At 41.6% G+C, this 26,689-nt stretch overlaps 1 protein-coding gene across 1 annotated transcript in view; it reads left to right on the forward strand.

Moving 5' to 3' along the window:
- The first annotated feature begins 566 nt into the window (after positions 1-566).
- LOC140733446 (testis development-related protein) overlaps positions 567-26,689 on the forward strand; it is a 75,133-nt gene continuing 49,010 nt past the window's right edge. The window contains exons 1-2 of the mRNA XM_073056784.1: positions 567-944; positions 1,742-1,801. Coding sequence (XP_072912885.1) covers positions 873-944; positions 1,742-1,801 — 132 coding nt within the window. The 5' untranslated portion in view covers positions 567-872. The remainder of the gene's footprint in view (positions 945-1,741; positions 1,802-26,689) is intronic.

Here is a 26,689-nt window from a genome sequence, read left to right on the forward strand (position 1 = left end):
CTGGCCTGAGCACGTTACTAAAAAAGATCGGATAGGTTAGCACAGGTAGTCGAAGTTAACAAGCATAATACATTCTTGCTCTTTCGGAGATTCCAACAAAACAAAAGAAAGTCACAGGTGTTTTTCGTCTGCAACTTTAATGTGCCATTTCCAAACAATGATATTTTGTTTTGGGCGAGTTCACCGCTAAGGAGTACTGCTTTTTCTACTTCAGCAGGTCATCTCGTTTTAAATTTGGCAAATTCTTGAATAATTAAAAAGTTACCCGTGGCTACCAGGACAAAAGGCAAAATAATAAAAGAAGTTCACTTTAACGGCTGTTAAAATGCCCGTTGCTAACAGTATTTGCTGAATCAGTCCCCATGGTTAGTGAAAGTGTGAGAAAGACGAAAGGTGAGAAAGGAGGGACGAGAAGAGAGTGGAGAGTGTAAAAAGCGGGGGGGGGGGGCGTGAGAAAAGGGGAGGCAGCGGAAAGAAAGGAGAGGATGGGAGAGGGGAAACTCTGCTATTTCCAGATTTCCCCTTTGATTTCACTCCTACCCTCCCTCAGGAGCCTGGAGGCTGAAAGCTGGAAGCAAGATCGCCCTTGATCTTGCGGCGATTGGTCGAACTAATCCTCCTAAACACTGTCATCGGTTAATCACGTGACGGATAGGCAGGGTGCTGGGGAGCAGCGCAGAACTGCTGGCTCCCGGCTGGCGGGGTTCTGTCTATCCGAGTCTCGGAAGGTGCTGCCCGTCCTCGTGTATTTTGTTTTGGGAGTTTGAACTCGATGTAGCCTCCGGTGTGTAGGAGAGGAAAAGGGAACGAAAAAAAGCCCAAGAGCCCCATTACTCAGCAGTCTGCTTCTCCTCCAACGGATCAGCCCAATAATGTGGAAAATTAAGCACAGAGGACTAAAGGATTCTTACTGCGAGGACGACAAACCACAGGAGGTGTCGAAGGTATGTTTTCTCAGGAATGCGGAGGACATTAGCTCTTTCCTGTGTACTCCACTATGGGCGCTACCCACACCAAAGGCACCGACTACAAGTCCGTTAGAAGGCGGCTGTGAAAATGCCGGCTAACTTTGTGCAGCCCGGCCTTGCATAGCTATCAGGATCAGTGTTGGCAATGGCCTATGAGTAGTGTCTATGAGGTGAAGACATTTATAATTGAAAGTTGTTGAATGCGTAATGCCACTCGATGCGAAGAACTCTGCCAGCTCAGAGAGGTGGGATCTCTCACTCCAGTGTTTCCCAGGGGAGAAACCCACTGCAGAAGTGTCCACCGGGCTGCAATATTCGATGCAGCTCTTTGTGACTTGACCGAGGGGACGGAGAGTGCCAATATTACTATAGGATATCTGGTAGTGAAAGGGATAGATACTAACAGTAACAGTGTACTTTATTGAACTCGATTAAAAGACGCATTTGCTATGTTTCCTATCGCATCTTCGAGGATCTTGAGCTGGTCGTCTTTCGGTTGCATGCAGATCAATGTTTCAGCATTTTATCTAGCCAAATACTGTGAAATAAAGATAAAATATCCCAAAACAACCTGCAACGTTAGCACTGTTTAGATGCCTACCATTTAATGCATTTGCTGTTTTTTTCCCTCTTCCGATGCAATAACATTGTTTTAACGATTAAGATCTGGCTACAATGATTTTCAGTTTTTGTGCTTAATTCAATTGAGATCCTATTGCCGCCTTCAGTGAGCAGTAACATGGTTGAAATATCTGTTTCATGACCTGTTTCAGAGCAAGGATCCACTGCTTCCAGAAGAGGCTACAAGTTCTGTCTCGCAGCTCGCTACAAAGGTAGGAGTCTGTTTTCACTCAGTACTTTTTTCGCTTTGAATTGATAGCTCTGTAGTTTTCTGTGTATGTGGCTTATGTCTTTGCAGCTGAAGCCGAGTCTTACTTATGCGGAACAAGTTTTAATTTTAGTAATTAGTAAAAAAAAAACAACGTTGCTCATTTCATCTATGTGCTCATGTGGCTCAGTTGAAATATGCTATGAGGAGACTGAACAACGTGATAAATTAATAATGACAGGGTCAATATTATGAATTAGTAATGATAATGTAGAATATACGAATCCCTGTAGAATATTTGTAGTACCTGTTGCATTTTGCTGCAAGTCTTTTCTTACACATTTTCTCATTGAATTATTCAAGAATAGAAAGTTGAAGATAAATTTATGATCAAAGTACACGTATGTCACCATCTCCAACCCCGAGATTCGTTTTCATCTGGACATACTCAATAAATCCAATCACCATGAAAGAATTGATGAAGGACCACACCAGCAAGGTGGACAACCAGTGTGCAAATACAAAAAAGAAAGAATAAAAAGTAATAATAAAGCAAGAAATATGGGGAACATGAGATCAAGTCTTTGAACTGAGTCCATAATTGATAATGAGAGTTGATAACAATAACAACTATAGTACTGTTACACCAGTATCACTGTTTATGGGCATTTTTAACAGCATCTGATTGACAGACAATGGAATAAATCATACAAGGCGGAAATTAAAATTTATTTTAAACACATATGAGCACGTATAACATTTGTGAGTTTGTACATTGGTTGAGGCAACATAGTATGGCCAAGTAAATCTAGGTGTGATGCCAGAGATACTTCCTGATCTCCCTTTGAACAGAAACACCACAACTGCCCTGTTTACATGCCTTGTTTCAGGGACTAAACTTTGGCTCTTGAGAGTGAGACCCTTGAGGATGAGAAATGACTTTTTTCCCTCCATCATGCAAGTATGCAAATAAAGTGGAGTTTATTGTCATAAGTATGGTGAGGTACAGTACAATGAAATCTTATAGCAGCATCATGGGCTGATAGGTTCAGACGACACAGAAACTATAAATTATGCATAAATCATACCAGACAGTGAAGAAAAAAGACTGTGGTAATCAAGACATTAGTTCAAAAACAAAACAATGGTTAGTGATCAATCTATGGTTGTATGAGAGGTACAGCGGTGTTCAATTACTGATGTAGAATTGCAGTTGTGCAGGCTGATTAAGAAAATTGATGATTGTAGGAAAGTAGCTGTTCCTGAACCTGACAGTGTGAGTCTTCAGGCTTCTGTACCTCCTACCCCATGGTAGTGGTGAGAAGCGTGAAAACCAAGATGGTGGAGTGCTTGGTGAGCAGTGTTGCCACTTAAGGCATCAGCTCTTAACAATGCTTTCAGTGGTAGGATGAGTTGTGCCATGATGGGCCAGACTGTGTTCATAGCACCGTGTGCATTAGAAATGCAGACCTAGATTATAATACATCCAGTCAGGATATTTTCAGCTGTGTTTCTATAGAAGCAATGTGATAGGGGGAAAAATTAATTTCCACTGCTTCTAATTGCCTGTTATCAAAGTAGTCTGTCATTATGGCAGCCTGAATCTTCCAAGAAAACTCATACAAATGAACAACTCAGTGGGTTTGTGCTTTGGAGATGAATGTTCCTTTTAGGATTTCTCCTGATTTCTTTGGTTTTTGTCAGTCTGAGTTTGGAAGGAGTGGGGAAAGAAGTTTCTCTGATCTCTCTCAATTCAATTGAATTACTGATGTCTCAATTCAATGAGATATTCCTGGAAGAATTCCTAGACATCCAAAGAGCTGGCCAATTAAGGCACTACAAAGTAAACAGTCAAAATTCCTACTAACCTTCAAAAACTGTAAATTTCATTAGGTACCATAAAATTATACAGCTCCTGAATCCATGCCAAACACTTATGCTATTCCTATTCTTTTTAAGTTTTCCCCATGTTCTCATTTTCACTACCGGAGTGGCATAATTATTTTATTGACACCAGTTTACTATTGATGTTTACTTGAATATATATTTTTAGCAGTCAACACAAAGCTTTACAGTGCCAGCAGTATCGATTGGGGGTTTAATTCCTGCCATTGTCTGTAAGGAGTTTACACGATCTCCTTGTGACCACTTGGATTTTTTCCAAGTGCTCTAGTTTTCTTCCACATTCCAAAGATGCATGACGACACATGTGGGCTGTCCAACACACTCCTTGCTGATTTGATTTGACACAAACAAAGCGGTTATAAAGGTTTAATGTATTTTCCCTAGCTTTCCCCTTCTGATTGTTGGCATTTTAAAAAATTATCTGGCTTCCCTGCAGTTATTTGCACCTACACCTTCGACAAAATTGTATCACATCATTTTCATCAACTTTTTTTTTGTTAATTTGCGAAAATTAAGATTTCTAACTTGTGTGTTGAATTTTAATTGCCAGGTCCTTATTTCATTCTTAATGGGTTAAGTTATCTTTTGCCGATCAGTTCATTTCCAAGGTTTTTAAAGTCAGCGAGAACTGTTGGGGAGGGTTTAAACTAATTTGGCAGGGCAATGGGAACCAGGCTGTGATAGGAATGAGGATGGGGGACTTGGAATACAAGTCGATGCCTTGTGTAGGAAGAACAGGCAGATGACAGGGCAGAATTGCCGTTAGTAGGATGAGTTGAAGTGTAGCATGGGGACAAAATCGAAAAGGGTAGTGAATACAGTCCTGAAGATGTTGTATTTGAATGCATGCACTGCACAGAATAAGGCAGGTCATCTAGCACAGTTAGGGATTAGCAGGTATATCATTGTGGGCAGCACTGAGTTGTGGCTGAATGAAGGTCATCGTTCAGAGCTTAACAAAAGGACATGCAGATAGGCAGAGGGAGTGGGGTGGCTCTGTTGGTAAAAAGATTAAATGGAATCATTGGAAAGATGTGGCCTAGGATCAGAAGAAGTAGAATCCTTGTGGGTACAGCTAAGAAACCAAAAGGGTAAAAGCTCCCTGATGGGGATTGTATACAGGCCCCCAAACAATAACTAGTATATAAATTGCAATGGAAGATAGCAGTGGTATGTAATAAGGACAGTGTTATGGTTGATTTCATTGTGCAGGTAGATTGGGGAAAATCAGGTTGGTGCTTGATCCCAAGAGAGGGAATTTGTAGAATGCCTACAGGATGGCATGTTAGAGTAGCCTTGGGTTGAGCCTACTAGGGGAAAGGCAATTCTGGATTGGTTGTTGTGTAGTGAGCTAGATTTGATTAGGGAGCTTAAGGTAAAGGAAGCCTTAGGAGCCAGTGATCATAACATGACAAAATTCACCCTGTAGTTTGAGAATGACAAGCTAAAGTCAGATATATCAGTATTACAGTGGAGTACAGGGAATTACAGAGGCATGAGAGAGGAGCTAGGCAAATTTGATTGAACTGCTGCTAAGTTAACAAATTTCAGGACACATGCTGGTGCTAATAAACCTGATTCTGATAAAACAAAGATGAGTCAGTAGATGTTGTTTATTGGATTTTCAGGTGTCCTTTGACAAAGTTAGTTTCATGTGCAGCACCAACAAGATGTTACAGGAAAGAAACCAGCATGGATAGAAGATTGGCTGACTGGCAAGAGGCTAAGTGTGGGAACAAAGGGGGCCAATCTGTTTGGCTGCCAGTGACTAGTGATGGTCTGCAGGGTTCAATATTGGGATCACTTCTTTTCACATATGTCAGTTTGGATGTTGGAAGTGATAGCATTGTGGTCATGTTTGTGGCCTTATGCGAAGATATGTAGAGGGGCAGGCAACGTTGCTGCAAAAGGATTTGGATTGGAGAATGGCAAAGACGTAGCAGAGGAATATATTGAAGTATATAGTCATGCACTTTGGTAGAAGGAGCTAGTTAGGTGGATTCAAAATTCATTCGGCAATAGGAAGTGAAGTTTGGTGTTTAAATAGTTTTTTGGAATGGAGGCTCAATGACTTTTCGTGTGCCACAGGGATGGATGTTGGGGCTCCTGTTATTCATTATTCATATCAAGGTTTGGATGCAAATGTGTGAAGGTTTTTTTTTTAAGTTTGCAATTGACATGAAATGGGAAGTGTAGATTATACCAGCACCCTGATTAATTAGGGAAATGTGCTGAGGAGCAAATCGATTTCTATGTATATAAGTATGAGTTGACATATTTTGGAATGTCAAGCCAATGTATAAAGGAACAGAGCAACTGAAGAGAGCATGTGTATAGTCTGCTCAAAGCAGAGTTGTAGTTAGACAGGGGGGTGTAAGAGGCATTTAGCATGCTGGCCTTCCTCAGTCAGGGCACTAAGTATTCAAGTTGGGATGTTGTGCTACATTTGTATAAGTTGTTTATGAGCTGCATTAGGAGTATTGTGTATAGTTCTGGTCACTCCCTTATAGGAAAGATGCACTTAAACTGAAAAAGATTGCAGAAAAGATTTGAGCTGGATGAGAGGGCCTGAGTTATAGGGAGAGGCTGGTGAGGCTAGATATTTATTTCTTGGAGCATGGGAGAATGAGGGACATTCTTCATATACAGTATAAGTCTGTACTTTATATGGCCTCCTTCAGTTTCTTGTGTTTCTTGTTGTCGTTTCCTGGGTGGCGACATTTCAGTTTATGTGCAAGAGGGTGGTTGGGAATTTGGGGTCTAATGTTCTTGTTGGTGTTTTTCTGTGTGGGCAATCTGAATTCTTTTTTGTGCGAGAGAGGGGGTTGGGGGTTTGATGTTATTGTTGCTGTTTCTTTTGTGTGGGGGGTTTGGGGTTTGATGTTTTAGCTGCTGTTTTCTGGGTGGGCAATCTGTTAGTTCTTGTGTAAGGGAGGGGTTGGGGTGTTTGGAGTTTATGAGTTTTGTTTCTTTTTCTTTGTGTGGGGGAAGGGGTTGTTGTCTTTACTTATAATGACTTCCGTTCTTTTTCTGTATTTCATGGCTATCTGGAGAAGACAAATCTCAATTATATTCTGTGTACATATTTTGATAATAAACTTTGAGCCTTTAAAAATGAACCATTGAATCCTATAGATATTTAAAATAAAGGGAAGCATTGATGTAGTGAATGGTAACAGTATTCTCCCCAGGGTGTAGGATTACCTGAAGAATATAGGGTGAGAAGGGAAAGATTTAAAGGGGATCTGAGGAGGAACACTTTCAGAGAGAAAGTAATTGAGGTGGTTACAATAATATTTTTTTAAGAAGCACTTGAATAGGGACTTGGAGGGGCATGGCTTATAGATATATGAACCAAGCACAGGAAACGGAGACTGTTTGATGTGCACCGTAGTTAGTGTGAACTGGTTAAGCTGAAGGATTTATGTCTTTGCTGTGTTGCACTGTGACTCTGATTCTAACTCCTCCGGTTACTATTTGGAATTTATTATTGAGTCTACATCCATCACTTCTAAACAAATTCCAAGAATGGGAAAAACCTGTAATTAATTCTTACACCACACTATGTAAATTTTTCCCTCTGAACTAGAGAAATAAACAAAAAGGTGCAGTCCTGTAATGCCTTCAAGTGATCTTAAGGCATCTAATTTTATTTCACTGCCAACAAGAACTTTTGAAGTATAGCTGCTTTTAATGTGCAAGCTTCCACAACAGTCTTGTGAAAAATGGCTCGATAATTCGTTTCGATAATATCAATTATGTCATAGAGTCTACATAATGGAAAACATTCTCTAAAAATAGCACCACTCTTTCAGACTAATGCCTGGGGATGTTTTTTGTCCATCAGAGAGAGCAGTCTGGGGCTTGAGATAATAGTATTTATTTATCTATTTATTTAGTCATCCAGCATGATAACAGCCCCTTCCGGCTCAAACTGTGCCACCCAGTTGCACCGATGTGACCCGTTAATCTGCTAACCCATACATCTTTGGAATGTGTGAGCCAACTGGAGAACCACGTGGTCATGGCGAGAATGTACAAACTCCTTACAAGTAGCAGTGGAATTGAGCCCAGGTTATTGGCACTGCAGTATGGTTACACTAACCACTGTGCTACTGCACCGCCCCTTATTTAAATAATGACAACTCCATGAAAGGCTAAGAGAGAGACGCTTTTTTATAACATGAAATTTTTGATCTTGAATGGATTAAGAACATTGGATTAAAATTGTTTTCTGATAACTGAAAACAGTGGTTCATTATGAATTAAGTTACTTTTTCCACTGGTGATTTGTTTATTTCCCTATTCCTGGTATCTGGATTTTGTAGATTTAGGGTTCCAATCTATGACATAAGCCAAAAAAAAATCCAGGTAGATGATTCACTACAATGCTAAAGAATGGTACAGGGTTGGAGGTTCTTTCTTTCATATGAAAAGTTGAACTGAGGCTCTGTCTACTCTTGCAGGTGGGAGTAAAACAAAGTTCTATTTAGAAATTTGTCCATGCCAACCAGGATGCTCATCTAAGTTAGTCCCATTTACCTGAGTTTGGCTCACATCCTTCTAAACCTTTCCTATCCATGTACGTAGCAACACACACAAAATGCTGGAGGAGCTTAGCAGACCAGGTTTGGATTTTGTTTTGGATTTCCAGCATCTGCAGATTTTCTCATGTTTGCTCTCTGTTTACATGTTCAAGTGCTTTTTAAATGTGTTTATTGTACCTGTCTCAACTATTTCCTTTGGTAGCTCATTCCATATGTATGTCACCCACTGCATGAAGAAGTTGCCTGTTTGGTACATTTTTCAATAAGAAGAGCAGGGATTTTATCCTTTATATACTGGGAAATGCTTGTACCTCAACTAGCAACAGAAGAAATGACTGACCAGATCATTATAATTTCACTTTGTGGTGAAGCTTGCTGTGCATGAAATAGCTGGCATATTTCCTACATCTAATACTAAACGCATTACAAAAGAAATTATTTTGTAGTAAAACGCTGTGTGGTATCTAACATTAGAAAAGACCAGACTTGAAATTCAGAATTTTTAAAAAATTATTTTCTTTTCTAGTTTAAAGTGTTTTATGGAGTAGAAATATAGCCAGTCATACTGCACCACTCTTGAAATTTAATTGTGAGATTCCAGTTGATGCAATTTCCTTTGGGAATCAAATCCACATGCATCAGATGTGCAGGGGTTTGCAGGATTCCACAAACAATGTTTCTGTCAGAGCATGGTGAGAAAAATTATATCAAGTAAAAGTTAGATCATGCTGTGACAGGACATCAGTTACAGGGAAAGGCTGAATAGGTTAGGATTTTATTCGCTAGAGTGTAGGTGAATGAGGGGAGATCTTAGAGGTATACAAAATTGAGGGGGATGGATAGTGATGGGTAGTGATGATTTTTTGCAGGTTTTTCCCCTTAAGGTGGTTGAAACTAGAGCTAGAAGTCATAGGATTATATCAATGTTTCTCAACCACTTTTTAGCCCAATGTCCCCTAAAGCACTTTCATGCTTGCAAGTGCCCCCTAAACCACCTTCATTCTTGCCAACGCCCCTCTTAGGCACAATATACTTACTAGCACCACCATAGTGTGAAAACTATGCCATTATTTCTGCCATATACTAACATGAGAAAAATGATTCTGCTTTAAATTTGTATTTGTCTTTAAACCTAGCTTACACAGTACCAGTGTACTGTATAGCAACCTTGAGCTTGGTAGTTTTTAGCAAGCATTGAAATATTTGATTCAAGTTGTGACAGCAAATGCCTTAAGTCCTTACATGTAACAATGTCCAAGTGGTATCTGTTTTTTTTGTGAGTATGTGGTTCACTGCACTGATGTCTCTTTGATCAAGGTAGGAGAATGGAAATGCAATGAGGGGCAGTTTGGCTCTTCTCCAAAGACCAGGAAACCTCGTATGACAATGTAACCACATTCCACAAAAGCCGACATTTTTGAAAACTATTTTGTTTCTTCTTCATTCTGAATTTTTGTTAAGTTCTTCTAGCAAACTCTCTTCCTGATGTTCCACCTGGCAAAGAAATGGGTTAGTTACCCAGTCTGGAATTTCCAGATCGTTCAAATCATTGAATCAATTTTGAAAAACCTACTTCTGTGACTGCAGGTGTAAGCTGTACTCTTGCAAATAACCATCTATGAAAGAGAGTGCCATACTTTCTATAAATTGCAAGAACATTCTTTTCCTAATGTTTTGGTTTATATTTTTAGAATTTTCTGATAAAAGTGAACACCACACTTTTTGCCTGGATTATCTTGAAATTCTCAGCTTTCAGTTTCATATTTAGAATGTTCATTTTGTCATACAGATCGGCTAGGAATGCCACACCTCCACATAGAAGTTCAATCTTGTTTCCCATGCTTTTGTTGACTTTGAGCAAAAAAATCAACACAGTGTCAAAAAAATCAAAGGAATGTTTTAAGCAGCAGCCTTTGACAACCAACACACCAGTGTGAAGAAGCAAGCGTTCAAGCTCTTCATCGTTATCTTGCCATTACTGGCAAAATATTCTGCTATTTAATGGATGAACTTTAGTTTTGTTGTTAGCAGGTATTACAAGAGTCATGCTTGAAAAAAAGTCGCTTGCTGAGGGTTTTTGGCTGTGAGATGTTGACGATAAATTACACAATGAATTGCAACAGACTTGGGATTTCTTCTTTCATAAATGCCACTAAACCAGAATGGAGATCTGTCATATATGATGCTCTATCTGTTGCACAAGAAATCATGCTCCTAATCAGAATACTTTTAATCCTCAATATACATTTTGATCTTGTCATAGATTGATTCTCTGTTAATATTTATTTAAACTTTTTACAAAACAGAGTCTCTTCATAAACTTCCGTTTCTGATAAAGCATGTATATATCATTCATAGAAAGAGTGCAGAGGAGATTTACAAGGATGTTGCCTTGATTGGAGAGTGTACTTTATGAGAATAGGTTGAGCAAACTTCACCTGTTCTCCTTGGAGCGACAGAGGCTGAGAGGTGACCTGATAAAGGTGTATAAGATGATGGGAGGCATTGACTATGTGGATAGTCAGAGGCTTTTCCCCAAGGCTGAAATGGCTAGTACAAGGGGGGATAGTTTTAAGATGCTTGGAAGTAGGTTCAGAGGGGATGTGAGGCGTAGGTTTTTCATACAGCGAGTGGTTGGTGTGTAGAATACATTGCAGGCAGCAGTGGTGGAGGCAGATACAATAAGGTCTTTTAAGTGACTCTTAGATAGGTACATGGGGCTTAGATAAATAGAGAGCTATGCAGTAGGTTAATTCTAGGTAGTTTCTAAAATAGGTGTAACACGCTGTAAGGTTCCACTGCTAAGGTAATGGTTTCTCTGTAGCAGAAATGTTTGGGTTATGACTAGAGATAACAGGGCATGTTAGCCAATGAACGGGATGTTGTTCTTTCTTGTGTGTCGGGGAGTTGGGAATTTGTGGTCTTTGGCTGGGGAGAGATGAGAGAAGATGCAAATGGAGAGTTAGTAGTCCTCCGGACGGAGTGGATGTGGAGCAAGGGTCTGAAGGTCAGCGACGATCGGAGGAGGTCAATGTTGGATGAATGGTCTATCAGTGAGCTCCAGCCTTGCGCAATAGACTGTTTCATGAGAATGGGTTCTTTTTCCTTTTTTGTTTGACTAACCATATAGTCAAATTAAGAATTATAAAGTTCAATCATTTAATCGCATATTGTGTACTGTTTGTTATCTCGTGTACTGATTTGTAACGGGACACATCACGCAGCATCCACCAAGACGGGATTTCTTAAATTTGGCCAGTCGGGGAAGCTATCATCCCCTATATTAAGCCACTAGCTGAAGTGCCACTTGCCACTAGCAAGAGTTACATAGGTTACATGGTCGGTACAACGTTGTGGGCTGAAGTTGGGATACAGCTGGATGTGTCAACTGTGCAACGTCTCATTGTCTTGCACAGTTGACTCATCCAGTTGTATCCCATATTCTGTTTTTTGCTGTTCAGTGTGTAGTTGCTACTCAGTGTCTTCACTCATTTCGTCAATACGACAAGCTACAGTGTTATTAATCTGAGGAATTGATTTTAAAATACTGGTATCCATTTTGAGAACTGTGATGAGCACTTCTGATACAGCAGGCATTATTAATCTTTCATCAATTGAGATTTTCCACACTGTGCTATGATTTTGGAAATGTAAGAAGCACTGAGAACACTATCAAGGTCATTTTTAGCTTGGCAAATGACTGGATTGTGCAATGCTTTTCAAATACTACTTTCGTCTTCTGGAAATGAGTAATACCATAAGAAGCCTTTTTAGGGTGTATTTTACAGAAGTGTTCCTGCAATCTTGATGGTTGCAGGGCTTCATTAGACAGTACAGTATTACAAATAAGGCAAGTGGGTGATGCTGATCTGACAGGAACAGAATAAAACCATACTCCAGGTATGTAACTTTGTCTTATTGACACACTTTCTGGAGTTTCTGTTTCTTCACTCCGAAAGCCTGCTGACTATTCCTAATCAGACTTCGCTTATCCAAATACTAGTAAACTGCTCCCATCAATTGGCCACCACTGAAGGAAGGCGACATGGTCTGTAATTTCCAGGGTTTTCCCTACTCTCTATCCTGACAAAGGAATGGCATTTGCCATCCTCCAATCATTTGGTACAACTCCTGTGGCCAGTGAGGATGCAAAGATAATCACCAAATGTGCAGCAGTCTTCCCGTAGTAACCTGGGAATATATTGCATCCAGCCTGCGGGACTTATCTTGAATTAGATAATTCAAACTTAGTTTGAAGTTAATAACTCATCTCCTTCTACCTTAGGCCATGAACCTATCAATCACCCCGATGAGTTATTAACTTCAAATGTTCTGCATAATCACTCAAAGAGTTGAACTGCATGTGCATGTAACAAGAGCTGTATAATTCATCTCCTTCTACCTTAGGCCATGAACCTATCAATCACCCCTGCTGTGGACACTTTCTGGAGGTCTAAGATCCGTATGCTCCGTGACCGCTGGACTAAGTGTGTAAATGTTGGAAGGGACTATGTTGAAAAATAAATGTGCTAGGTTTTCTAAAATTGACTCCTTCTACCTTAGGCCATGAACTTGTCAATCACCCCTCGTCCAGCACTTTGTACTTGTCTGAGTAGCTTCCATCTGCCATTCCTTTTCACACTTCCCCGGTTGATCAATATTATGTTATAATCTTATACAGCTGCCTTCATTGTTCAGTATACCACAAAGTTTGATTTCATCTGCAAACTAATTATGCCACCTACATCTCATCCAAGTCATTAATGTATATGCATGTGTGTGTGATTTTATTTATATATATTTATAACATCATAGCTGGCACACTGTACCTTGCCTACCTCCTGCCTACCATCTAAACGGCTTAAGTTAGGAGTCAAGCCAGTGAAGGAGCACCCTCCACTTGCCACGATGAGTGCAGCTCCAGCAGTGTTGAAGAAATATTACAGCATACAGAACCAACAGCCTACTGACTGCCATTTACTTTTTACATCACTGAAGCAGAGAAGCAGCAATTTGTACCATTTACAGTATGCACTGTAGCAATTTGACTAGTCTCCTTGGACAGCACCTTCCAATCCTACAACCTCTACCAGCTGGAAGGACAAGGGCAGCAAACACTACGTTATGGAAATTGCCCTTCAATCTACATACCATATACAATACAGCTCTATGATTGAAGAAAATCCTGTAACCTTCCCAATCAGCATTATCGGTATAGCCATCTCTCAATACCACCTCCCAAAGGGCAATTTGGGACGGGCAGTTAAATCCTGACAGTCAGCAAAGCCACATCTCTTAATGGAAAAACCTTGCTCCCTAGACCCATTCTCATTCAGTAATGCTAAGCAAACTATATTGTTCAGTCATATATTGAATTTATTGAAGTGAATTATAATGTTGAATGCAATGCGTTTAGTACTAATTCTGTGAATGATACACGAGGCCTATGATTTTTTTTCCATGAAGAGGTTGTACAGGATGACGATTTGCATTATTTAAATGGATTGGAGTAAGAAAATAACTCTAATATTGAATCAGAAGGAATAAGTTTTTAACTTAGCGCAAGTGCCTTGGGACATTGAAAGTACTGCAGCTAGATGGATGGAAATTGTTCCAAATTGTTGCAGTCAGTCTGTGCTTTGGTGTGGCTGTGCCTGTTTGTCCATCGATAGAACTGTCAAGTGGGTAAAATATCACTCTGATTAAAGAAAATATTGAAAACACTACAGTTGTATGATGAATGTGGTTTGATTTATTAAAAAAACCGTAATGTATCCACTTTACTCAGATCACCTGACTTAAAACCCAGCAAGCGCTGGCTGCTAAACCACAAATGTCTGAATGTGGCCGGATGTTAATTGCTGTTGTGTCTGCACTAGCTGTCATCCGTGAAATTTGTTTATGTTTTGGGTGTTTGAGGGTGGAAGCTGATGAAGCAAAGGAAGAATGGAAGATTCTCATGGGAGAAATTAGTTCTGTGATTATAAAAAAGTGACTATTTCAATATCAGTTAAACATTTTACCCAAAAGATATAGATTGGTAGAAAATATGGGTGGAGAAATGGCAGAAGATTAATCTGGACAAGTGTTGGGTGTTGCACTTGGGAGGGAATGTACAAGAGCAAAGTCTACTGGACCCGTGGGGGCACAGATGTATAGTGGGATCAGAAAGAGCAAGTTTATAACTCCCCAAAAGTTGCAACACAACTTTGTATGATGGTAAGGAGGGCATATGGCATACTTGCCTTCATTGGTCGGGACATTGAGTATAAATGTTTCGTTTTCACGTGGAGAAGAGTAGATGCCTGAAACATATTGCCTGGGGAGGTGGACAAAGCAGCAGTATTGAAGGGGCATATAGACGTGAGCAGGTAGTGGATGGAGGGATGCAAACTATGACAGGCAGAAGGGATTAGTTTAACTTGGTATCATGGTCAGCACAGCTGAAGGGTCTGTTTCTGTGCTGTGCAGTTCTATGATTGATATAAAGTTAAGTTTCAACAAAAATTAAAATGACTTGGAGTTTTTAAAGTGGAATCCATTTGAACAGTTCTATCATTCACTCTTTCTCAATTATCAGGTCAGAGAGTGCTACAGCACAGAAAGAGGCCCTTTGGCCAATCTTGTCCATGCTGAACTATGAATCTGTCTAGTTGTATCGACTTGAACCCGCACCACAGCCCTCCATACCCCTCCCATCCATGTCCTGTAGCTATCCAACTTCTCTCATGTTAAAATCAACCCCATATCCACCAATTCCGCTGGCAGTTCATTCCACACTTTTTCCACCCTCTTGAGTGAAGAAGGGTGGAAAAAGTTTTATGTTTTCCTTAATCATTTCACCTTTCACCCTTAACACATGACTTCTAGTTCTATTCTCACCCATCCTCATTAGAAAATACCTGCTTGCATTTACCCTATCTATGCTCCTCATAATTTTGTATACCTCTGTCAAATCTCCTCTTATTCCCTTTTGCTCTAGGGAATTAAGTTTTATAAGCTATTCAACTTTTCACTATAACTCATGTCCTCAAGTCTTGGCAATATCCTTGTAAATTTTCTCAGCCCACTTTCATTCTTTTTGATATCTTGTAAGTAGGTGACCAAAACTGGGCACAATACTCCAAATTAGGACTCACCAATGTCTTAAACAACTTCAACATAACATCCCATCTCCTGTACTTAATACTTTGATTTATGAAGGCCAATGTGCCAAAAGCTGTCTTTACAACCCTATGTACTTGTGACATATCTTTCAAGGAATTATGGATGTGTCTTCCCAGATCTCTTTGTTCTACTCAATGCCCTACAGTTCATCATGTAAGTTGTATCCTCATTTGTCTTCCCTAAGTGCTACACCTCACACTTGTTTGCATTAAATTACATTTGCTATTTTTCACTCCATTTTTCTACCTGGTCCAGATCCCACTACAAGGCCTCCTCATTGTCTACACCCTCAATCTTGGTGTCATCTGCAAATTTGCTGATCCACTTTACCACATTCTCATCAATGGACCCAGCAATGATCTCTGTGGCACTCCACTAGTCACAGACCTCCAATCAGAGAAACAACCATTTACTACCTGATGCACCATCAATAACTCTCGGAGACGGGAGGTGAACGATAGGCTTTTATTAGCAGCAAAAGAGACCACGACATCTCAGAGACTGAGAGAGGAGCAGTGCCTCCAGTCGCCTTTATACAGGGGTGTGTGGAAGGAGCCACAGGAGCAATCAGCAGAGGGGCATGTCCAGACTGGTATACATAGTTTACCACATTCACCCCCCCCCCCCCGTTTTAAAAGAGAGTCCCCACGGGGCGAAGTTTCTTACAAGTATATTTACAGGTTAAGTCTATCAGGCGGTCGAGTCTGTTGCTGCGATCTACGTAGCACCAGTGGTGATTGCACCGGTGACGGTGGTTGTGTTGGCTCCGGCCTGACTTGAGGTGCCAGCCCGTTAGGCATCAGTGATCCCTCATGCGTTTGCGAGGCGCCCGGTATGGGAGTGTCGTGAGGGGTCTGTGTAGGGCTTGGTGTGCGCAGTGTCTCGTGGGTATACACCTCGGTGGGTACGGGGTTCATAGTCACTGTGGAGTGTTCGGGGTACAGGGTCTGGTGCTCCTGCAGGCACCAGGTCGCGGACGGAGACCGCGTCCTCCCGCCCATCAGGTAAGACCACGTAGGCATACTGGGGGTTTGCATGAAGTAGGTGAACCCTCTCGACCATTGGGGAGTATTTATTGCTCCTCGCATGTTTCCGGAGCAGCACTGGCCCTGGGGACATCAGCCAAGCTGGTAGGGTGGTCCCAGTGGCAGACTTCCTGGGAAGAGAAAAGAGTCGCTCATGAGTGGTGGCATTGGTGGACGTACATAACAGGGTGCAGATGGAGTGGAGTGCCTCGGGGAGGACCTCCTGCCAGTGAGAGACCAGCAAACCCTTTGACCTAAGGGCTAAGAATGTGGCCTTCCGCACAGTGGCATTCTCCCTCTCCACCTGTCCATTCCCCCGGGGATTATAGCTCGTGGTCCTACTAGTAGCAATACCCCTAGCCAGCAGGTACTGGCGCAGCTCGTCACTCATAAACGAGGATCCTCTGTCACTGTGGATATAACAGGGATATCCGAACAGAGTGATGAGCTGCCGCAGGGCTTTTATGACGGACGTGGCAGTGGTATCGGGGCAGGGGATGGCAAAGGGGAACCGTGAGTACTCGTCGATGACGTTGAGAAAGTAGACATTGCGGTCAGTGGAGGTAAGGGGGCCCTTAAAGTCAACACTCAGTTGCTCAAAGGGGCGGGTGGCCTTGATAAGTTGTGCCTTTTCAGGACGGTAGAAGTGCGGTTTGCACTCAGCGCAGACTTGACAGTCCCTGGTCACCGTCCTGATTTCCTCAAGGGAGTAAGGCAGGTTCCGGGCCTTCACGAAATGGTAAAGTCGGGTAACCCCCAGGTGGCAAAGATCTGCATGGAGGGCGTATAGCTGGTCAAGCTGCGCGCTGGCACACGCTCCCCGGGGTAGAGCATCAGGGGGCTCATTGAGCCTTCCAGGCTGGTACAGGATATCATAGTTGTAGGTGGAGAGTTCTATCTCCACCTCAAAATTTTATCATTTTTGATTTTGCCCCGCTGTTGGTTGCTAAACCACGAACACAACTGAGCGCTGGTTGGTCAGCAAGGTGAACCTTTTGCTGGCGAGATAGTGCCTCCAGTGCCTAATAGCTTCCACTATGGCCTGGGGTTCTTTCTTCACTGCGGGGTGCCGAATTTCAGGGCCTTGAAGGGTACGAGAGAAGAAAGCTACCGGCCTTCCTGCCTGATTGAGGGTAGCAGCCAGCGCGAAGTCGGAGGCGTCACTCTCTACTTGGAAGGGAATGGTCTCGTCCACCGCATGTATCGTTGCTTTGGCAATGTCCCCTTTAATGCGGCTGAAGGTCGCGCCGGCCTCGGCAGAGAGGGGAAAAGTGGTAGACTTGACCGGGGGCAGGCCTTGTCTGCGTAGTGAGGGACCCATTGGGCGTAATAGGAAAAGAAGCCCAGGCACCGTTTGAGGGCTCTGAGGGTGGTGGGAGGAGGGAGTTCCAACGGTCGGGGTCAGGGGCAATGACCCCGTTCTCCACGACATACCCAAGGATAGCAAGTCGGGTGGTTCCGAACACACACTTGTCCACACTACCACCCGCTGGCATCTCCTGTGAAGCCATTTTGAATTCAATTTACTATCTCATCCTGAATGCCAAGTGACTGAACCTTCTTGGCCAAAACCCCCATCCGGGACCTTGTCAAAGGCCTTGCTAATGTTCATGTTGACAACAACCACTGCTTTGCCTTCATCAACTTTCCTGGTAAATTACTAAAAAGGCAAAAAATTAAGATAAAAATGTTAGAAATGCTTTAATCTTTATGATAAGCAGGCTTACTGGGCAGGGCCTGAGATAATTGGACCAAGGTAATTGGAATTAAAATTGCCCATTTTACATTTGCAAGTTCAGCCTATGGTGGTAATGAAGATGGAGAGGTTGCAAGGCTAGAATATTCCATCTGTCCTTTAATCAGTGTTTTATATAGGTGTAACATGACTTTCTTAATTTTATATTCATCTCCTCTAGCAATGAAAGCAACTATACAATATGGCCTTGTTTTTTAACCACATTAGCCATTTGTGTAGCCACTTTCTGTGAACTATGGACCTGGACCCAAGATCCCTCTTTGCTTCAATACTATTAAGAGGTTTATCACTAACTCTCCTTTCATTTGACCTCCCAAAGTGCAACATTACATACTTGGCAGAATTAAATTCAAATCTGTTATTTCTTTGTCAAATCCTTAACTGCTCTATCTCTTGCTTTTTTTTTATATAGTGTTTTGCACTGTCCATAACTCCACCAGCTTGGTGTTACCTGCAAATTTGCTAATCCACCCTTCTACATTTTCATCCAAACATTGTTTATACATCCTTCTTTCTTATATCATTTCTCCTTCTGGTTACCCCTTCTTGTCTGCACATCACTTCCTTCTGGTTTCCGCCTTCCCTCTCTTTATTCCATGGTCCAATGCTCTCTATTAGGTTCCTCCTTTCTTATCCCTTTACTTCTATCTACCACCTCTCAGCTTCTTATTTCATCCATGCTTTCCACCTACCTATCTAACCCCACATCTGATCTTACCTATCTCCTACCAGCCTGTACTCCTTTACCTCCCCCAGTCTGATTCTGGCTTCTGCCTCCTTTTGTCCCAGTCCTGATGAAGGGTCTTGGCCTGAAACATTGATTGTTATTCCCCTCCGTAGGTGCTGCAGACTTGCTGAGGTCTTCCAGCCTTTTGTGTGCGCTGTTACGTGTTAAGATTGTTGTTATTTTTTAATCAAGGCATTTGGTTGTTTGTTTATTTCTGGAATGCCACACAACAGCTGATCCTCGAGTAGCACCAGATGGCTTGTAGTTATGATTTATGAGGACACACTTAGAGACTTAATTAGGCAAGGTAGAGAAAGATTTGGTCCTAATGCGGGCAGAACTGATTTGTGTAGTTTGGCAAATAAATTGGCATGGACTTAGTGGACTGAAGGGTCTGTTTCTGTGGTGTAGGACACTGTGACTTTGAATACACCATGTAACAGGAAGCAACGTAAAATTATGTCTGGGTGTCTCAAGCCATCTCTTTGAAACTTATTAATATCTGCCAGATATGGGTAGCAGGGTAGAGATACGTAACTATGAAAGGGGATATAAGGCACTCCCTCTCTCTGCTAGCCTTCAGGTCATCCTTGTGCAAGGTGTAGCAGCTGCTGAAGCCCCAAATCATGGTCCCACGAAGCCATGGGAGCAGATGATGGATGGTTGTATGAACAGCTGATGCACATCACGTCCTGGTTTTGCGACCTCTGATGTCAGGCAGACAGTCTCTGAAGAGCATTGATGATGGCTGGGGTCAAGTATCTTGTAAAGACACTGCCCAGAAGAAGTCAGTGGCAAAGCACTTCTGTAGGGAAAAAAAATTGCCAAGAACAATCATGGTCATGAAAAGACCACGATCGCTCAAATCTCAAATGCTGTAGCAAAAGTTTGTTTCTCTCTTGAAAATTCAGTACAGGTTGAGTAGTCTTTGTTTTACGCTTGTTCATCGCACATACTATATGTACTGATGCAGCTGTTCTGTGTGTTGGATTTTTATCAGTAACTATCTTAGCACATACATCAATGAATTTCTCTGCTGCTTCATGATCATCAAACGCTTTATCAGCACAAATCTTTAAACATTTAATGCGTGCCTTTTCTTAAACTTCTGAAACTAGCCTGCTGTATATTCACAATTACCTTCATATTTCAGTTTGTCGTGATAGATCTTTGCTCATTTCATGATCAGCAAACTGTTAGATAGATAGATAGATAGATACTTTATTCATCCCCATGGGGAAATTCAACATTTTTTCCAATGTCCCATACACTTGTTGTAGCAAAAACTCATTACATACAATACTTAACTCAGTAATAATATGATATGCATCTAAATCACTAACTCAAAAAGCATTAATAATAGCTTTAAAAAAAGTTCTTAAGTCCTGGCAGTTGAATTGTAAAGCCTAATGGCATTGGGGAGTATTGACCTCTTCATCCTGTCTGAGGAGCATTGCATCGACAGTAACCTGTCGCTGAAACTGCTTCTCTGTCTCTGGATGGTGCTATGTAGAGGATGTTCAGGGTTTTCCATAATTGACCGTAGCCTACTCAGCGCCCTTCGCTCAGCTACCGATGTTAAACTCTCCAGTACTTTGCCCACGACAGAGCCCGCCTTCCTTATCAGCTTATTAAGACGTGAGGCGTCCCTCTTCTTAATGCTTCCTCCCCAACACGCCACCACAAAGAAGAGGGCGCTCTCAACAACTGACCTATAGAACATCTTCAGCATCTCACTGCAGACATTGAATGACGCCAACCTTCTAAGGAAGTACAGTCGACTCTGTGCCTTCCTGCACAAGGCATCTGTGTTGGCAGTCCAGTCTAGCTTCTCGTCCAACTGTACTCCCAGATACTTGTAGGTCTTAACCTGCTCCACACATTCTCCATTAATGATCACTGGCTCCATATGAGGCCTAGATCTCCTAAGTCCACCACCATCTCCTTGGTCTTGGTGACATTGAGACGCAGGTAGTTTGAGTTGCACCATATCACAAAGTCCTGTATCAGTTTCCTATACTCCTCCTCCTGTCCATTCCTGACACACCCCACTATGGCCGTGTCATCAGCGAACTTCTGCACATGGCAGGACTCCGAGTTATATTGGAAGTCAGATGTGTACAGGGTGAACAGGACCGGAGAGAGTATGGTTCCCTGTGGCGCTCCTGTGCTGCTGACCACTGTGTCAGACCTACAGCAGTGGATGTTCACCCTGATGCTGACAAATCCACTCTTTCAGTACATGATGGAGATCTTCATTTTTTTTTTACTTTATGCATCGTTTTTCTATATTTTCATTAACTTTGTTCATTGACTATTTACGTGAGGTCACTTCTCATAACTGTCTGCGGTATACAGAGAACTGCACGTTGCTTGGGAACCTTCCCAGTGCCTTGTGAAATTTTCCATTTATGACATCACATCAGCACTCAAAAGTTCATATTTTGCTGGTTTTTGGATTTTGGATAAGGGGTGCTCAACTTGTAGTTGTGTTTGACAAAGTTGTTGTGACTCAAAATTCATTTTCAGAATTCCAAGCAAGAAGTATGGTGCAGTTAGTTTTATTTAGAGTAAAGCAATTTTAGACACATTTCTGGCTATCCTTGTGCCTGCTGGGAAATTTAACTCTGAAAACTTGAATATAAGGTTTTCCTCAAATAATTTCAACAGTTAAGTATAGCTCAGAATTGTTTTTTAATGAGATTTTTAGTCTCATCAGTTGAAAAGCAAGTGTTCTCATTTACTCAAAATTAATAGGTTTTACTAACTCTGTTCCTCTTTCTTCTGGGCAGTCTCTTGGGATCAAATATGATTGGCGTGAAGCACAGGTTTAGGAGTTCTTAGGCAGCCAGTTTTGGAATTTAATATTTTTCTATAGCTGGGACATAATGGTTGATGAGTTTGATGGGTGGCTAGTTTGCAAAATGCTTGTTCCTTCTGCTTTCATGAGTTTTCTCTGTACCAGATGGAAAGTCTCAATCTGAAATATTGACTGAATTCATACTGCAATTTGAGAGGGAGAAGCATAAGTCACATGTATTAGTATTGCAATGGAATAAATGGAATTGCAGAGACATGAGAGAGGAGCTTGCCTGGTTGGTTTGGAGTGTGGTACTGTCAGGGATGACGGCTGAGCAGAGGTAGCTGAAGTTTCTGGGAATACTTCACAAGTTGCAGGATAGTGGGAAGTTGGGTGATTGGGAAATTTTAAAAATCCAACAAAAGGCATCTTTTAAAAAAAAGCCATAAGAAGGGCATAGGTACAAAATTAAGGGAGAGAAGTTCAGGGGAGACAACAGGGGTAAGTTTTTTACACAGAGGGTTGACAGTGCCTGGAATGACTTGCCAGGAATGGTGGTGGAAGCTAAAACATTAGGGGTATTTAAGAGCCTCTTGGACAGGCACATGAATGAAAGAAAAATAGAGGGTTATAGGGTAGTGTGGATTTAGTACTTTTTTAAAAGATATATTTGGGTCGGCACAACATGGAGGGCTGAAGGGCCTGTACTGTGCCGTAGTGTTCTATGGTTCTAAGGGAAATGATGAAATATGAAGACAAACTAGCAGGAGTGAGTGCTGTTACTATTACAAGGGGAAAAAGTGCTGGGCAAACTGAAAGATCTTAAGGTGGATTTAAAAAAACATTATGGGAATTGTATGGGACTACATCCTAGATTTCTGATAGAGGTTGCTGAAGAGATAGCAGATGTATTGGTTATGATATTTGAAGAATCTTGATTCTGGTATGATTCCAGAGGACTGGAAAACTGCATATGTCACCACTCTTTGAGAAAGGAGGAAGGCAAAAGAAAAGAAATTATAGGCCAGTTAGCCTAACCTCAGTGTTTGGGAAAGTGTTGGAGCCTATTATTATGGATGAGGTTTCGGGATACTTGGAGGCTAATGATAAAATAAGTCAAAGTCAGCATAGTTTCTCTAAAGAGAAATTTTGCCTGACAAATCTGTTAAGAGTTCTTAGAGGAAGCGGGGTGGACAAAGGAGAGCCAGTGAGTATCATTTACTTGGATTTTCAGAAGGCATTTGATAAAGTGCCACACCTAAGGTTGCTTAACAACATAAAATCAAATGACATTATAGGCAAGAAGCTGGCATGGATAGAGGAAAAGCTGATAGGCAGGAGGCAGAGAGTGGGAATAAAAGGGGCCTTTACTGATTGGCTGCCAGTGACTAGTGGTGTTCCGCAGGGGGCAGTATTAGGACTGCTACTGTTCACATTGTTTGTTATTGATTTAGATAATGGAATTGATGACTTTATGGCAAAATTTGTAGATGATACAAAGATAGATGGAGGGGTAGGTAGTCCTAATAAAACAATGCGATTATAGGAGGACTTGGATAAATTGGAAGAATGGGCAAAATAATGGCAGATGGAGTACAGTGCTGGGAAATGTATGATAATACATTTTGGTAAAAGGAACAAAGGTGCTGATTATTATCTAAATGGGGAGAAAATTCAAACATCAGAGGTGCAAAGGGACTTGGGAGTGCCTGTGCAAGGCTCCCAGAAGGTTAATTTACAGGTTGAGTCTATGGTAAAGAAGGAAAATGCAATGTTGGCATTTATTTCAAGAGGACGAGAATATAAAAATAAGGAGATAATGCCGAGGCTTTAGAAGAAACTAGTCAGGATGCACTTGGAGTATTGTCAACAGTTTTGGGGCCCCCATATTTCAGAAAGGGTGTGTTGTCATTGGAGAGAGTCCAGAGGAGGTTCACGAGAATGATTCTGGGAATGAAGAGGTTGACATATGAGGAGTATTTGGCAGCTCTGGGTCTGCACTCACTGGAATTTAGATGAATGTGGGGTGGGGGGGGGGTGGTATCTCATTAAACTGACCAAATGTTGAAAGGAGTAGATAAGGTGAGTGTGGAGAGGATGTTTGTATGGTGGAGGCATCCAGAACTAGACAGCATATCTCAAATTGAGGGACAACCATTTAGAACAGAGTCGAGGAGGAATTTTTTAGCTAGTGGGTAGTGAATTTGCGGAATGCTATGCCACAGACAGCTGTGGAGGCCATCTCCGTGTGTATATTTAAAGCAAAAACTGATAGGTTCCTGATTGGTCAGGGCATCAAAGGTTATGGTGAGAAGGTAGGTGTATGGGGCTGAATGGCATCCGGGATCAGCCGTGATGCAATGGCAGAGCATACTTGATGGGCTGAATGGCCTAATTTTGCTTCTATGTCTTGTGGTCTAAAGTGGTGTTGCAGGTAGATAAGCTGGTGAAAATGTTGTTTAGCATGCAGGCTTCCATCAATCAGGTCATCAGATGTAGGAATCGGGATGTAGTGTGCTATTGTATAAGTTGTTCATGAAACCAACTTGTAAAGTTTTGGTTGCCCCATTATAGGAAAGATGTAGTTAAACTGTAAAAAGAGTAGAAAATATTTGAGGATGTTGCCAGGAGTGGAAGACCTGATTTACGGAAAGAAATTAATTAGACTATGTCTTTATTCCTTGGTGTGCATGAGAATCAGTGGCAAACTTATAGACACACAGTGCTGGAGGAACTCAGTAGGTCAGGCAGCATCTATGCGAGGGGAAAGGTACAGTCAATGTTTTGGGCCAAGACCCTTTGGCAGGACAGCCCAAAATACTGACTGTACTTTTTTCTGTAGATGCTGCCTGGCCTGCTGAGTTCCTCCAGCATTTTGTGTGTGTTGCTCAGATTTGCAGATTTTCTTTTGTTTGCAACCTTATAGAAGTGTTTGAAGTTATGAGAGCCATAGATAAGTCTGATAGTTTTTTCTCCTAGGGTAAGGAGGTTGTAGTCTGGTATGCATCAATTTAGTGGGGGGTAGGGTAGAGATTTAAAAGGGACCTGAGAGGTAACTTGTTCCACCACAAGCGTTGTGAGTGGAAAGAATGAGCCGACAAAGGAAGTGGTTGAGGCAGGTACAATAGTATCATAGTGGTATCATTTAAATAGCACTTGGACGAGTGGAGCTTAGAGATACAAGCTGAACACAGGAAATTTAGACTAGCTTGTGTAATGGGCTGGGTAAATCAAGCTCAAAAGACCCGAGTGATTCCAGTGTGTAGGAAATGTGGTTACAAGCATACCAGCAGAACAAAGTAACTAAGCTTAATTTATGAAACAGACAGCAAAAATAAACCACAGGAAGTACTATGTAGTAAGTCACAAAGATGTTAGGGCTCACAATTCTGAGTTGCCACTTGATTTTTGGTCTCAGTGAAGTCCCAAGGATAGGGAATCAATAAATTTCAATAAATGGGTTATCTTTGGTCATGGTTTCGTCCATTCGAACCACTCGAGTTCATTGACAGACTTCCTCATGCCATTTGTGCCTTGAGGCCAAGGAAGGCGCCAGCCACTATCAGCAAACATTAAACATTAACAGTCCTACAGTGTTTAACTCGTACAGCCACCTTGACACCACATGCCGTGAGCTCCCAAAGAGTTAAAATGTCACTTGGCACTGTTCATATTTTTGTCCAATATCACACAACGTTTTAATACATTGCAGCACAGCTGGTCAGTGTAGGCTCTATTGCTCGGACTCTATGTACCTGCTTTAATTATATCAGACCTCCTGAAAACTTTAGGAAATGTGACTTCCTGTGACCTCAGACACAGCTACTTTGAACCTTTGCTGATTTTATTTTGATTTTTGGGATTATTCCAGGCTACTGTTGTCTGCCTTGTCTCTGCTGCATCAGAGCTCACTGAAAGTCAAGAGAGAGTGCATGCTCCAGTCACCTTTGACCCACCGTGTCTGCACTGATATTTTTGTCTATTTACCTGCATTAGGTCTGTATCCTTTAATATCCTGTCTTTCTAAATGCCTGTGAACCTTGATTCCATCTGATTTTATTCCTTCATTTATAGTGTGTTTCAGATATAAAGCTTGCTCTGTGTAAAATCAAAACTTTCCCCTCAGAACCTCTTAAACTCTTCCCACCTAAACCTACACCCTCTTGTTTTTGATACTCTGACCACGGGAAAAATTTTGTCCATCTGGCATATCAGTGCTTCTCAACTTTACATACCCGTATCAGTTCACCTCTCAGACTCCTTTATTATCGAGGGAAAAGGCCAGCCTATCCAATCTCTCCACATAATTATAGTCTTCCAGTCCTGGCAACATCCTGATGAATCTCCTGTGCTCTCTTTGCAGCACAGTCACATCTTTCCCACAGTGAAGTGACCAGAATGCACAATTAAGGATTATGATCTACATAGTATTATGATTGTTGAGATATGTAGCTACTTCTCAGTGTATATCTTTGTAGATGATCATGAGGGTGTTTGATTACCAAACGTCTGGGTGCAAAGGCACACAGATGGTCTGCAGGACAAGGTAACTGGAATGAATAGTGATGTATCCTGTTTGTTTCTGAAGCAGTCAGCATAATCAAAGATGCCGCCCACTCTGGGCATTCTGTGTTCTCACCCCTCCATTCAGGCAGAAAATACAAAAGCCCCAAAGCATGTACTACCAGATTCAAGGACATTTGAAGATTGTCAAATGGTCCCCTGGTACAATAAAATTGACTTTTCACTTCATAATCTACCTCATTATGACCTTGCACCTTATTGTTCACCTGCACTGCCCTCTCTGTAACTGAAACACTTTATTCTGCTTCCTTTTATTGTTTTTCCTTGCATGAACTCAATGCACTGTTGTAATGAAATTCAAAGGTTCATTTATTATCAAATTGTATAACTCTGAAATTATTCTTCTCCAGATAGCCACAAAACCAAGAAAGAAAAGAAAAG

This window comes from Hemitrygon akajei, chromosome 9 (genome assembly GCF_048418815.1).
Source record: "Hemitrygon akajei chromosome 9, sHemAka1.3, whole genome shotgun sequence".
Classification (NCBI taxonomy): Eukaryota; Metazoa; Chordata; class Chondrichthyes; order Myliobatiformes; family Dasyatidae; genus Hemitrygon; species Hemitrygon akajei.